We start from the raw sequence: 14,084 nt of genomic DNA, 5'->3' as shown, positions 1-14,084 counted from the left end.
ACTGAGAACAGCGTTACCAGCACGGGGAAGGAGGTGATCCTTCCCCTTTATTCAGAAGTGGCATGTCCAGTTCTAGGTCCAGTATATGAGAGATGGATACATGAAGGACCACAAAGATGATGAAAGGACTGAAGCACCTGCCATACACAGACAGGCTGGGAAAGCTGGGACTGTTTAGTCTGGAGAAAGGAAGGCTCAGAGGGGAGAGATATTATATAAGTACCTGATGGAAATCTATAAAGAAGATGTAGACAGACTCTTCTTGGTGGTACCCAGTCAAATAAGAAAAGACAACAGGCAAAAATTAAAAAGGCATGAAATTCCAGTTAAAAACTGACACTGGGTGGGACTTTCAGAAACATCTCCCACTCTCTACCACCAGAATGAGACTGGAGTACTTTAAAATTTTGGTCCCTGATACTTTGCTAAAAAAGACTGCCCCATAAAGAAAACATTTCTCTTAGTGTCTGCAGACAGTTACTGTTAAACTGAAAAAAAAAAAACTTGTAAAAAACTGCAGACGTGCAGAACAGAACAAGAAGTTAAGACTGCACAAGAAACAGCACCAGATCAGTCTGCACTCAGGCTCCTAAGAGACTTTAATTTTCAATTGATTCTAGCACCTACTGTAAACATTTCAGACACAATTAGCAAGGTGTCAGCTGAGAAGTATTTTTCTGGATCTGCCTATACTGCATATAAAAGAAGATGCTAACTGAAGGAAGCCAGTTTCCTGCCTTCCTTTCTCCAGAGCTTGTTTCTAACAATTATAAATATGTTCCTGGTCTGTTTTCAAGAAAGCAAATGGTAGGGAAGGCAGGCAGGCAGCAGATGGGGAGAGAGAGGCACAGCAGTGGGCAGAACAGATCGATTTGCAAATCAGATTGTTCTTTTTCAGCTCCAAAAGTTTGAAATTGACGATGGAAGATAGCAAAGGAGATAAGGTATTTTCCACACCATTGTCAAAGAATGTTCTGCCAGTATTAAATAAAAACTGACCATTCAATGCAATACTTTTACAAGTCTGAGGTATAAACAAGAATTAAAAAAAAAAAAATTATCAGCTAAAATAAAAACCTAACAACCAAATGTTTAAATCATGAAGCCAACACAGTTCTAAGATCTTGGCCTAAGAAGACGAGACAATGTAGAGACCTTATTTTCTTCACAGATTTTTCCATTATTTCTGCAGTTGTTCTTTTTTCATTAAGAATCAAAAGAAAAAAATGTTTTATGTATGTTTCCCCTTGGGAAGATACAGAGAAACTTCAATATTCTGCACTACAAAAAACACAGAACACTTGAAATTCTCAGTCCATGGGGCTAACTACAGAAACTGCTGCCTGAAACTGTGAATTTTATATAAGTCGTTTAGCATAAACCTTCTTTTTTCATACTGGAAATGTAACCAAGACACTTGTAAGCAAAGAGAGTTCATTGAGAAAGATTAACAGATATTGAACGATAATGGTATTGAACATAACATGGTAAGTGTAACACACAAACTAGTGATATGGAAACATACTATCATTCACTGCAATATCAATGAAGTATCTGGGAAGGAAAACATTTGAGCACACAGAAAAACATGTGAAACCTTTGCCAAACCCTTTTCCATAAATACAGAATGTAGGCTGTATGGAAAAATATACAGAAAAAGACTTGAAACTTCAAATAAATATATTGCCCATCTTTTTGTTCCCTCAAGTTCAGATCTTATGTTCAAAAAAGTATTTAATTACATATGTAGATGAGATGACCACGTCAAGAATAGATTAGTTTAGAATAGAACAGAATAGATCAGATCAGAATATATAATAGAATTGTTAGGGTTGGAAAGGACCTTAAGATCACCTAGTTCCAACCTCCCTGCCATGGGCAGGGACACCTCACACTAAACCATGTCACCCAAGGCTCTCTACAACCTGGCCTTCAACACTGCCAGGGATGGAGCATTCACAACCTCCCTGGGCAACCCATTCCAGTGCCTCACCACCCTAACAGGAAAGAATTTCCTCCTTATATCCAATCTAAACTTCCCTTGTTTAAGTTTTAACCCGTTACCCCTTGTCCTGTCACTACACTTCCTAATGAAGAGTCCCTCCCCAGCATCCCTATAGGCCCCCTTCAGATACTGGAAGGCTGCTATGAGGTCTCCACACAGCCTTCTCTTCTCCAGGCTGAACAGCCCCAACTTCCTCAGCCTGTCTTCACACGGGAGGTGCTCCAGTCCCCTGATCATCCTCATGGCCCTCCTCTGGACTTGTTCCAACAGTTCCATGTCCTTTTTATGTTGAGGACACCAGAACTGCACACAATACTCCAGGTGAGGTCTCACAAGAGCAGAGTAGAGGGGCAGGATCACCTCCTTCGACCTGCTGGTCACGCTCCTTTTGATGCAGCCCAGGATACAGTTGGCTTTCTGGGCTGGGAGTGCACACTGAAGCCGGCCCATGTTCATTTTCTCATCAACCAACACCCCCAAGTCCTTCTCCGCAGGGCTGCTCTGAATCTCTTCTCTGCCCAACCTGTAGCTGTGCCTGGGATTGCTCCCACCCAGGTGTAGGACCTTGCACTTGGCATGGTTAAACTTCACCAGGTTGGCACCATCCCACCTCACAAGTGTGCCGAGGTCTCACTGGATCCCATCCCTTCCCTCCAGGGTATCAACCGAACCACACAGCTTGGTGTCATCGGCAAACTTGCTGAGGGCGCACTCAGCCCCACTGTCCATGTCACCAACAAAGATGTTGAACAAGACCGGTCCCAACACTGATCCCTGAGGGACACCCCTCGTTACTGGGCTCCAGCCAGACACTGAGCCATTGACCACAACTCTTTGTGTGCTGCCATCCGGCCAGTTCTTTATCCACCAAGTGGTCCACCTATCAAATTGATGTCACTCCAATTTACAGACAAGGATGTTGTGTGGGACAGTGTCAATCGCTTTACACAAGCCCAGGTAGATGACATCAACTGCTCTACCCCTGTCCATCAGTTCTGTAACCCCAACATAGAAGCCAACAAACTGGTCTGGCAGGATTTCCCCTTAGTGAAGCCATGCTGGCTGTCACCAACCACCTTGTTGATTTTCATGCGCCTTAGCATGCCATCCAGAAGAATCTGCTCCAAGATTTTGCCTGGCACAGAGGTGAGACTGACTGGTCTGTAATTCCCCGGGTCATCCATTTTCCCCTTCTTGAAAATGGGGGTTATATTTCCCTTTTTCCAGTCGTTGGGAACTTCACCTAACTACCATGATTTCTCAAATATGATGGCCAGCGGCTTAGCAACTTCATTTGCCAGTTCCTTCAGGACCCATGGATGGATCTCATCAGGACCCATGGACTTGTGCACGTTCAGATTTTTAAGATGGTCTTGAACCAGTTCGTCTCCTACAGTGGGCGCAAGGTCTTCATTCTCACAGTCCCTGCGTCTGCCTTCCAGGACCTGAGTGGTGTGGGCAGAGCATTTGCCAGTGATGACTGAGGCAAAGAAGTCATTTATAACCTCAGCCTTCTCCAAATCCAGGGTAGCCAGTTCTCCCCATAGCTTTCGGAGAGGGCCCAGGTTGTCCCTAGTCTGTCTTTTATTTGCAATGTACCTATAGAATCCCTTGCTGTTATCTTTCACATCCCTAGACAACTTTAGTTCTAACTGGGCCTTAACTTTCCTAACCTGGTCCCTAGCTTCCTGGACAACATCCCTATATTCTTTCAAGGCTACCTGGCCTTGCTTCCACCTTTTATAAGCCTCTTTTTTCTTTTGAAGTTTCCTCAGCAAATTCTAAGAGGTTGTTTTGTAGTGAATAGTAATGAATATATTTGAGAAATTTTAAGCTATATGATTTCGCCAACTCAGTCCACAATTTTCTAAACTACAAGCAACAAGCAGTAACTTTGCAAATCTCAATTACCCAATTTTATAAATACCTTCTTTGCTGCCCCTAGTTCTCTTGCATATGTACATATTTCTAAGAGTAATTTCAGAAAATAATAAAGCCTATTAGTCCGTTGATGTATTTCACAAATTCCAGTGATTGCCTCTTTCAACAGAACTTTCCATTAAAGTTGACTTTTTTTATCGACTTTTGAAAATCCCACTCTTACACCTTCCAAATATGGAAATAGCAAGATAGCAATTTTCCTGTACAGATTTTATCAAATACCATGACAATTTAAGTCAGAGGGATCAAAATCATATTTCTAGATTTTTTACCAAAAAGACTTAAGTTGCTAACTCCCTACAGTAAGATTATTTCTGCTTGGAAGGCAAAGAGGAGCGTCCATACCGATGACTTCTGCATCCCAGCTGCAGCTTTTCAGGCATAATCTCAGTTTGAGGCAATATTGAAGGAAATATTATTTGTCTAACACAGGTGTAATAAACACAATGTATCCTCTAAAACTAAGAGGTGAAAAATGGACAGTTTCCTAGCAATCCACTCAAAGTTACCAATTGTCTTCTGCCATTACCTTCATTTTGAGGACTTCGGTAGTCTAGTCAATTAATATCATTAATTCCATCCTTCATTTCTTTTCCACAACTCAAATAATGCAGCACTAATCTTACAGATTCAATGTAAAGAAATGGTGTGCAAGACCTAAGATAAAGCTTAAATCACTGCACTTTAAACCTTTAGCACAGGCTTACATAGACTTTTGCTGACTTGTCAGATTTGACTCTTAATTAAAAAGGTAAAGTTAAGCTTAATGCTTTTCTAAGCTTAGGGCATTTAGCCCCTCCAATTAAATGTTTATGTCACTAATCATATAGGTATTTTCCTACTTTCAGTGGAAACTGGTAGTACTCTGACCCAATGCTAATTACAGAAGTTGACATTTTTAAGCCCATCCCTACTCAAAAAATGAGAATAATATATTGAGTCAAAATATATCACAGTCTACATATAAACTGTTATCTAGTGGTATATTTCCAAATGCTTTACATCTTGCAGAATGGTATGAAAATATACTGTTGCACAAAAACATCTCTAATGCAACAATGTAAGTGCAACAATATAAGTGCAACACTAGTCTTTTTGAAAAGATGCAGGCTTAAAGGTAATGAACTCGTCAAATACTTACCTAGCTCTTATCACATCACAATCCTTCTGGGTCAGTTCTTCCTGTTTCACAGCTACCTGAGATGACAAGTTACGGCATATATTGTGCAACTCTTTTATTTGTTCTCTTGCCTCTGCTAAATCAGTTTCCAAAGTCTACAAAGAAAGCATTTGAAACATATTAATGTATAAGAAAGAGTTAAAATTTACTCTGCTTTTTATCAACATATACAGACATAGGAACATGCACGCATATATTTATTGTGGTCTAACCAAATATATAGAGATATATGTGCAAGTCTGGATGTAGGAAAAATGTTTAATACCAGAAAAAAGATACATCTCTAATTTTAGGTGCCCACCTAGTCTTTACTGTGGGAAGTTTTCCTTAATTCATCTGCTGCATGTTGAAGGAGAATCCTGAATGAAATCTTCGCAAAGCAATAGTACAGTATATAACCACTGATCTGATTAAAACTTGTTTTCTGTGTAGAAATCGAACAGAAAACACCTACTCCTACCAGAGAAGTTATACGTTCACTGTGTTAAGTTCTCTAAAATTGCACAATATTGTGCATATGAACTAAGAATCACAGATACAAATTAATTTTTCAGACTGCTTGTTAAGTATCTCATGATTTTGCACTTCAATGGAAAGAACAGTTTCTTCAGGAAAAGAAACAGCATGCAAGAAAAATTCTGGAAATGTTCACTGAAAACAATGTAAACAAGTAATAGTTTGCCATTTACAGTAGGCCATACCATACAAGCTAGCCAACAAACTGTTGTCGTGGCTTAACTCCAGCCAGCAACTAAGTACCACACACCCTGCAGTGGGATGGGGAGGATAATTGGAAAAAGGTAAAATGCATGGGTTAAGATAAGCTTAATATCTGAAATAAAGTAAAAATATAGTAACAACAACAATAAGGGGGAAGGAGGGATAAACCCCAAAGAAAATAGTGAAGGGATAAACAAAAATAAAAACAAATTCGAGTTGAGCAATGCACAGTACAATTGCTCACCACTGGCTGACCAATACGCAGCCCAACCTGAGCAGCAACTGATCCCTTTTGGGTGAATCCCCCCAGTTTATATACTGGGCATGACATGCTGTGGTAAGAAATACCCCTTTGGCTAGTTTGGGTCAGGTGTCCTGTCTCTACTCCGTCCCAGCTTCTTGTGCCCCTCCTCACTGACACAGAATAAGAGACTGAAAAGTCCTTGACTGGGGTAAGTGCTACTGAGCAACGACTAAAACATTGGTGTCTTACCCACATTGTTCTCAGACTAAACCCAAAACACAGCACTGCCCCAGCAACTAGGAAGGAGATGAACTCTACCCCAGCCGAAACCACTACAAGCGTGAAGGCGCATCTAGGAAAAACAGCAGCAAGGCAGCTTACTCAAGCAAGACTTCAGTCTTTACATAGTGACCTTACTAGAGTTCTCTGGGAGCTTAGCAGCTTAGAAGAGCACTTCAGTCCTTAAGAAGCTTCATATGACTATTCTCCCAGAGTCTTTTGAGGCAACAATGGAAATAGAAATAATACAGCAAAATCTAAGGCACAGTTTCAGATATGCAACAGTTTTGACATTATACTACTCACAATCACATGCCCTCAGTAAGGCAAATGATGCTGGAGAGGGACTCATCATCAGGGACTTTAGAAATAGGACAAGGTGCAATAGGTTCAAACTGAAAGAGGGAAGTTCAGGTTAGATATAAAGAAGAAGTTCTTAACTGTTAGGGTGGTGAGGCACTGGAACAGGTTGCCCAAAGAAGTGGTAAATGCTCCACCCCTGGCAGTGTTCAAGACCAGGCTGGACAGAACCCTGGATGCCATGGGTGAGGTGTCCTGGCCCATGGCAAGGGATGGAACTAGATGATTCTAAGGCCCTTTCCAACCCAAACCTTTCTATGGCTCTATGAAATATTCCAGGATTGATCAATAACTTAAAATAAATACCTCATAGGAGGATAAAATCCTTAATCTACTGCCAATAGTATATTATTCTATCTTCCATTTACACACAGACTTAAAGAAATAAAGAAATGCACATTTTTCCCTTTCAGCAAAGATGCCTCAAAGGCTAAGTAACAAAAATTATTCTTTTCTGAGATAACAGAAGATTTCAGAATGATAGGAATACTTCATTATATCAATGCATAAAAATGAAGAAGTGGAATAAAATTATCTGTAACTTGCATCCAAATAATCTTAGGGTTTCTCCTCAGTGTTTTTTCCTTTTTCCACAACAGCTGAAAGCTACTGTATTGTGTGAACAAAAGTGATAATAGTTCAGATTTTCTGTGAATAAATCCTTTTTGCCTATCTTTCACACCACATTATAGGGTTGAAGAGTTTTTTCATGGTAGAGATCAAAAAAAAACCTGATCCTTCCAATGCTTCAAGTTCCCATGACCCATTGCAGGGTAAAATACAAAGAATAGTTTACAAATTATTCTGCCATAAATACAACATCAGACACAATGGCAGAATTTAAAAACAGAAAAAGAGTATTTGTCAGTGCTTCACCCTATTTATGACATACACGACTTCAGATTTTGACTTCAACTAACAAACTTATCAGTTCAACCTCTTATGAACCGATTATGAAACCTTGATTTTTTTGGAAGCATTAATGAAAGGGCAAAACATGAAACAGGGGCAAGGAGGGACTTGTTATACAAATAGCTGATACACTGAAACACCATATAGTGAGGCATTTCATAGATCTTTTGTACTAGAAATCTAAGAGTATGAAATAACCTATAACCTTTTACAATCAATTTCTCAGTATCTCAATTTTTAAAGGCACATGGAATTTATTAGATTGCTTTTTAGTTGATACAGTAGTTGAGAAGGTAGTTTCATTGCATAAACATGCAGACTGAATATTCACTAAATAGAAATCCTCCTAAACCTGATTTACAAAGTAAAGCTTATTTTAATTGTACCTACAGGGAACTTTTTTTTAAAGCATATTAAAGCAAAGGAAGTGTAAAACACAGTAAGTCAAAACATCTTATAATTCAGTAATATAATGTGAGAAAGAAAACGTGCATTTCAGAGAAAAATACAAGGCACAGTAAAAGATATGATACTTCTTTACAACAGTACTGAAAGTGAAGCGCAAAGAATAAGTCTAGTCATTATTTCTAGCCATGAAAAATAGTGATCCTAACTAGAATGAAAAATAATTTCAGGTTAAACATTACAGGAATATTTTGATCACTTCAAGCCCAAGAACTATAAACTCAGAAAAATCAGAGAAAGGGTGAATTTAAAAGAAGTTCAAACATTAAAAGCATAACACAGACAACACATGAGGCAGCACAGTTGTAAATTAACACTAAGATTTTGTTATTTGTAACCTCAGATCCTTAGAAAGTCACTTTCAAATACAGTAAATTTGTTTTCAGGCCTTTTTCTTGTGTATTATGACAGATGTGAGAGTATTTTTTCAAGGTCCCATCCCAATACTGCTCTCATTTTTCAATGGTACTAAAATTCCAGGCCCCTCTTGACAGAGACGGCTGTTTCTCAATGTTCAATTTTACAGACACCACCTCTCCATGCTTCTTTAAAAGCTCTCACATTCAGACTTCAGGAACTTTAGAGAGTACTTTACTAGCTACTACTAAACAGTAACTTAAGTATCCTTCACCCAAAGAAGAACAAAATAACTCAAACAACTAATTCATTCATAAATATGGATATACATCCATGTAAAAGGTGGCTGATTGACAGCTTTTCACCTGTGCACTTTCAGGAGATACAAAAAGCTGATGTAAGCTGTAGAAAGCACAGAAGAGTAACTCTCAAGAGCTACTTTAATGCAGAAAGCAATATAAATTTTTTGCACTTACTTTTTTTATATGAAGGTACATATGGGACAAATGTATTTGTAAGATAAATAATAAAATACTATTGCCACCCTCTTAGCCATCTTACCAGGTCTCTTCCTATTTACCTGTCTCACTCAGATTTTGGCTAATATGACAAGTCTTTAAAGGAATATTCCTTAGATGGACAAACTAGCCATAGCAGCTTTCTGTCTCAAATTGAAAAAGTTAGATTTTATACCCCAATTCAGCTTGCAGTAGGTCTGGAAATAAACAGTCTTTTTCTGCAGAGAAAATGGTTTAAAGACTGGGGTGGGAGTGGGGGAAAGGGCTAGTAACACCTGGTTCAGTCTTTAAACAGAGGCTACTTTTCCAAATGAAGAATCTGTTATTTAGACCTAGCATTTCTACCATCTAATACACATTTTAAAAACAATGCTGCTGTAGCTCACATTGATAAGGTTTCATTTTATTCTTCCACAGATATAGGAGACTAATATGAATAGTATCTGTATACAATACCACCCACAATATTGTTAAAGATAGTATTTATTACTGAAAAACATGTACAAAAAGAGACGACAGTTCAACTCCCAACCTCAAGGCTGAGAGGCAGAACTAACTTTTGCAGGGGGATAGAATTCAAATTATTTTTATCTGTAAACACATTTACAATCACTTGAGAACAATACAACTTGATTACTGAATTCACTCATAAGTTGCTTTTTAAAAGCGTTTCAGGGACATGATATATTGGGGGGTATACATTAGAACACCATAATCTGCAGCCCCATATTGTGCAGTGTATTGATGTCATATTTGGCCTCTGTACATAAGGAAATTATTATTCTTTATTATTTATAAGCATCCTATTAAAGCCAATCTGGCATCCAATATTGATTCTTGAGTGTTCAACAATAGTAATGGGTAATGCCAGGAGCAGAGGGAGAAATTTATTCAAACTACTACTTACATTTTCAAGCAAATATTTACAGAAGTGTATGTAAAAACAGGGATGAACTAAAAAAAACTGTGTGTGTTTTTTACAAATTATTATTCTACAAAATATGGATAAAAATAATGAGACAACAAATTATTACTTCCTATCGGTCAGATATAACATTTCTGACTTGCAAATAGTATTTTTAATTGCTTCTCAATCCTTGCAATAGCCTTGCAAAATAATCATCTTCACCTAATTCTGTCTACCAGCAAAGATAGTCACTTGTCTCACATTACAGAACAAATGGTGGAAAAATAAGGAAAAGCATAAGGAAAGGGAGAAGGAAGAGGAAGAAGAAAAAAGGCAAGGAGAAATGGGAAGGGGTAAGGGAAAAGAAAGAAAAGAGAGGCAAGGGGAGAGGAGGAGGAAGAAAAGAAAGTTTTCCTTGTTCTGCCTTTTACTAGTATAGTGCAAGAAACTCTTGATACACCTGACATCACCTGCAAGTCTCAATTGTAGGTAGGTTAATTCCATTGCTGAGTGCCCAAACAATGCTTTTGAACTCCTCCTTTGTAGCTTTCACTGTTTCTACTTCCTGAATACTTCTTTCCACCCCTGCCCTACACTAGAATTTGGTGATTAATTCTGTTTGGTAAGATGGCTTCCTGATACACCCACTTCTCAGGGTGGACCACACTTGGGTTTTTAAGAAGCCGTCCTCAAAGACGTTATAATTTTCCTGACTGTTTTTACCATTCAGTGCTGCTTCTCATGTGATTCCAGCTACCAGTTCCCTGAGCAATCTCCTTAATTCTAGGTCTGTATTGTGCTACTCGGCTTCCTTCATCTTCTGAAGATCTTGGCCTTCACAATTTTATGGTCACTATAGCCAAGGCAGCCATTAATTATGACCTCCTAAATCATCACTGGTGAATAGCAGATCCAACTGTGTGTCATTCCTAGTTATCTCAGGGAATACCCATCTCAAGAAGTTACCTCTGTCATGCTTTAGACTCCAACATGACCTGCTTGTGACCTCACTCTGAAACACCAATGTTTTTTTATTTCCATCTCTGGAATTACATGGCTGTGACGCACCTTTCTCTCTTCACCATGACTGACCAAACAGCAAGATGGATACACTAAACATTATTCTGTTTTCATTGAAGATGTGGGTAACAGTGATTTTCAGTAATTTATTCACTATTACATGTGAAACTTGTACACACAAAAATTAGTCTAGTACACACTAGATTTTCTATCCCAAGTAACAACAAACCAGTTGTTGTCCTGGGAATCCTATAGTCCTTTCATCATAATCACTCCAAAGGCCTCAATTTGCAAGAACTTTACTCCCCATTTTAACAAATTTGAACGAAGCTCTTACAAAGGTTTTCCATCAGCACAACAATTAGAACAGCCAACAAAACCACTGAATTGCTAGTGGAGCAAAAAATATGTTTCTGGGCAAGATGTTGATTAAAAGGTTTCTACACTGAATATACCAGAAATTCACATACTTCAATATTGTAGAAAAGCACAGAATTGTTCATTAGCCATGTAAATAGAGTAACCAAGAAGCATTCATTAGCCATGAAAATAAAGAGAACCTGCAAACTAGACTTGCACATAAGCAGCCATCAAGCACTTGATTAAACACGTTTGTGACTTATTTCTTACAGGAATTAAAGAACTTACCAATTTTCACCAGCAAACACAACAAAAAATAATTTTAAAAAACCATGCAATATTCTGTACCCTGTATTCAACTACTTCATTTTTCATTTTATCATAAACAGCGAAAATGTTTTTTAACATTTTTAATATATTATATTAATATATTAAATATATTAATTATATATATAATTATATATATATAATTAAAATATTAATATATTATATGCAACAGTAATGTCTCTCAGAGAGTGGAGCCCTCTGGAGGCTAGGACACAATTTATTCAAAATTGCAGTTGAAATTTTAAAGTGTTCTTCCAAACCAACAGATATCAATTCTGCTGCAACCAAATTATAGGTAAGTAAATTACACACTGAGAATAAAAACGTGACTAATAATACTTCTAAACTCTTATTATTTTGCGTATATATGTTTAGTCTTAAAATACAGTATCTTCCATTTTTTAATGATTACATTTTAAGATGACTATTTGAAGTCAGATTCCAGCTTTGCAACATCAATTTTTAAAAAGCTGTGGGTCTTAAGCGAAGGAATGTAAATGAATGCAAGTCCCCACTGGTAGATTTGAATATATAACTTGTTATTTAAAGAAAATAACTCGTAGTGCAAATGTCTGGAGAAGTTAATTCTAAAATAACATCCATGAATCCATTCATTCCACTTCATACCTTTATTCTGGCATCATTGCCAGATTTTTCTGTTTTCCATTGTGTCTCCTGTTTCCTCAGTTTCTCCAGGTCATGTAGCAGGTCAGCACAGGATGTATTTAATCCCTGATTTTCCGTCTCCAGATTTTTTATAACCAGTCTGTTTTGCTCTTCCTTCTTCTGTGCACACTCCTCAGTGTCCTGTAGAACAGTACCACAAGGGCCGATAAACAAAAAAGTGAGAACTAATCAGCAAATATAAACTGTGCAGTTTTACCCTCACAGCAGCTTCTTCTATATTTGATGGCCAAGGTCACCTGTGTACTTTTATTGGCCTCTTTCATGCAGGTGGAAGGGCCATATTTTTTAGCTGGATGACAGCTTTGATGAGCACACATTTGCAAAGAGCCCATTAATTGATCAAGCTGCCTTTGATGCTGTCCCCAGCTATTTTTGAGACCCACACAGACATATCCTCCCAGACCTCGGCTTTATCAATTAATAATGCCAGTCCCATCAGAATCTAATTACAAGAAGCCACATCTTCACACTCCTACTTTCTTAGCTTCATTTCCATCATTAACTATTTATCTGAAAGTTATAAAGCTTGGATTCTTGGCTTTAAAGCATCTTCCTCGGAGATGGTGTGTGAGAAAATGGTAAGGTATAGCAAGGCCTAAGGCAATTTTTTCTCCAAGCTTGTCACTTTCTGCGCCGCAAAGGCTGACACTGCTTAAAGAACTACTTCAAAGCTACAGTCTTATGAAACTATGTACAAGTCAATATACCTTAAGTTCTTGGCTTTTATCTTTAAATTTCTGGTTCAAGTTACAGAATTCATTCTTCAAACGGGCATTTTCCTCATCCACAGCATTTTTTCTCTGTATTAAGTTGTTTATTTCCTGCTGCTGTCCTGTGAGTCTCTATTTAAAAAAAATAATAATAGACAAAAAGTAATTGTAAAAGAACATGCATGTACTAGATTTTAGTCCTGTACATTTCAGACCTGTAAAATGTAACCATCTGATATATGTAGTTTTATGACATTATTTTAATTTCATTACTTCTTTAATCATACTCAGAACTGCAAGACTATACAACACAGTAACACAAGTGAGGAACTGACTATCTTGCTGCTTGTAAACAAAGGAGCCTGTAAATGCACAACTAAATGGAAATCATTCAGTCAAGCTTAGACAAAAAACAGTCATTTGCAGAAGTTGTATCTGTAATTATTAAGAAGATATTAGAATACTGTTTCACTTGCACTTTTAGTATACCAAAAATCAAGCCAAAAAGTAATAAAATACTTCAAAATACTTCAGAATTCATGAAGATAATAACTATTGAGGCAACCAAAAATGCAACTGTTGTCTGTAATATATAAGCCAAATGAAATATGTTAAGAAACAAAAAAATACCTAGATGAGGATATACCTTTAGATTATTCCACAATACAGCTGACAACATGCACAAGGGTTTTCAAACTGCAGATGGTTACAGCTGGTTCACATGTATGTCAAACATGAGAAAGCAAGAGAAAGCAAGAAAATGTGCTAAGGAAAACATGTAAAACAATGTATCTGAAGTCAAATTCAACAAGCACTGATTTTAACATGTAACAATCAGAGCAAAAAATGTACCTATCACCACTAAACTCAAAGCAACTCACCCACAAGAAGAAACACAGGCATTATGCATAACAGCCCTGCATACAAAGCAGCTGTGCAGGGTTAAGCAGGGCAAGGAAACTTCACAAAATTATAACCTCAGAAGGAAGATGCAATTTTTGGAGCATGAGTAGCAGTTTGAGTACCATCTTCTCAAAATACACACATTCTTCTCTCTGCTCTAACCCTTCTGCTGCGCTATGTTTTAACATT

The 14,084-nt window shown here is 37.7% G+C and overlaps 1 protein-coding gene across 3 annotated transcripts in view; it reads right to left on the bottom strand.

Annotated features, from left to right (window-relative positions):
* CNTLN (centlein) overlaps nucleotides 1–14,084 on the bottom strand; it is a 197,690-nt gene that overhangs the window by 133,223 nt on the left and 50,383 nt on the right. For all 3 annotated transcript variants that reach the window (XM_061441239.1, XM_061441241.1, XM_061441240.1), the window contains 3 exons: nucleotides 12,990–13,124; nucleotides 12,223–12,402; nucleotides 5,088–5,221 (listed from right to left, as the gene is read on the bottom strand). In XM_061441239.1, coding sequence (XP_061297223.1) covers nucleotides 5,088–5,221; nucleotides 12,223–12,402; nucleotides 12,990–13,124 — 449 coding nt within the window. The remainder of the gene's footprint in view (nucleotides 1–5,087; nucleotides 5,222–12,222; nucleotides 12,403–12,989; nucleotides 13,125–14,084) is intronic.

The sequence above is a fragment of the Pezoporus flaviventris genome, unplaced genomic scaffold (genome assembly GCF_033815535.1).
Source record: "Pezoporus flaviventris isolate CSIRO_AGI_PZ_B2104156 unplaced genomic scaffold, CSIRO_AGI_Pfla_v1 ptg000212l, whole genome shotgun sequence".
NCBI lineage: Eukaryota > Metazoa > Chordata > Aves > Psittaciformes > Psittacidae > Pezoporus > Pezoporus flaviventris.
Note: the sequence above shows the minus strand (reverse complement) of the source record. Positions and strands in the feature narration are given on the sequence as shown.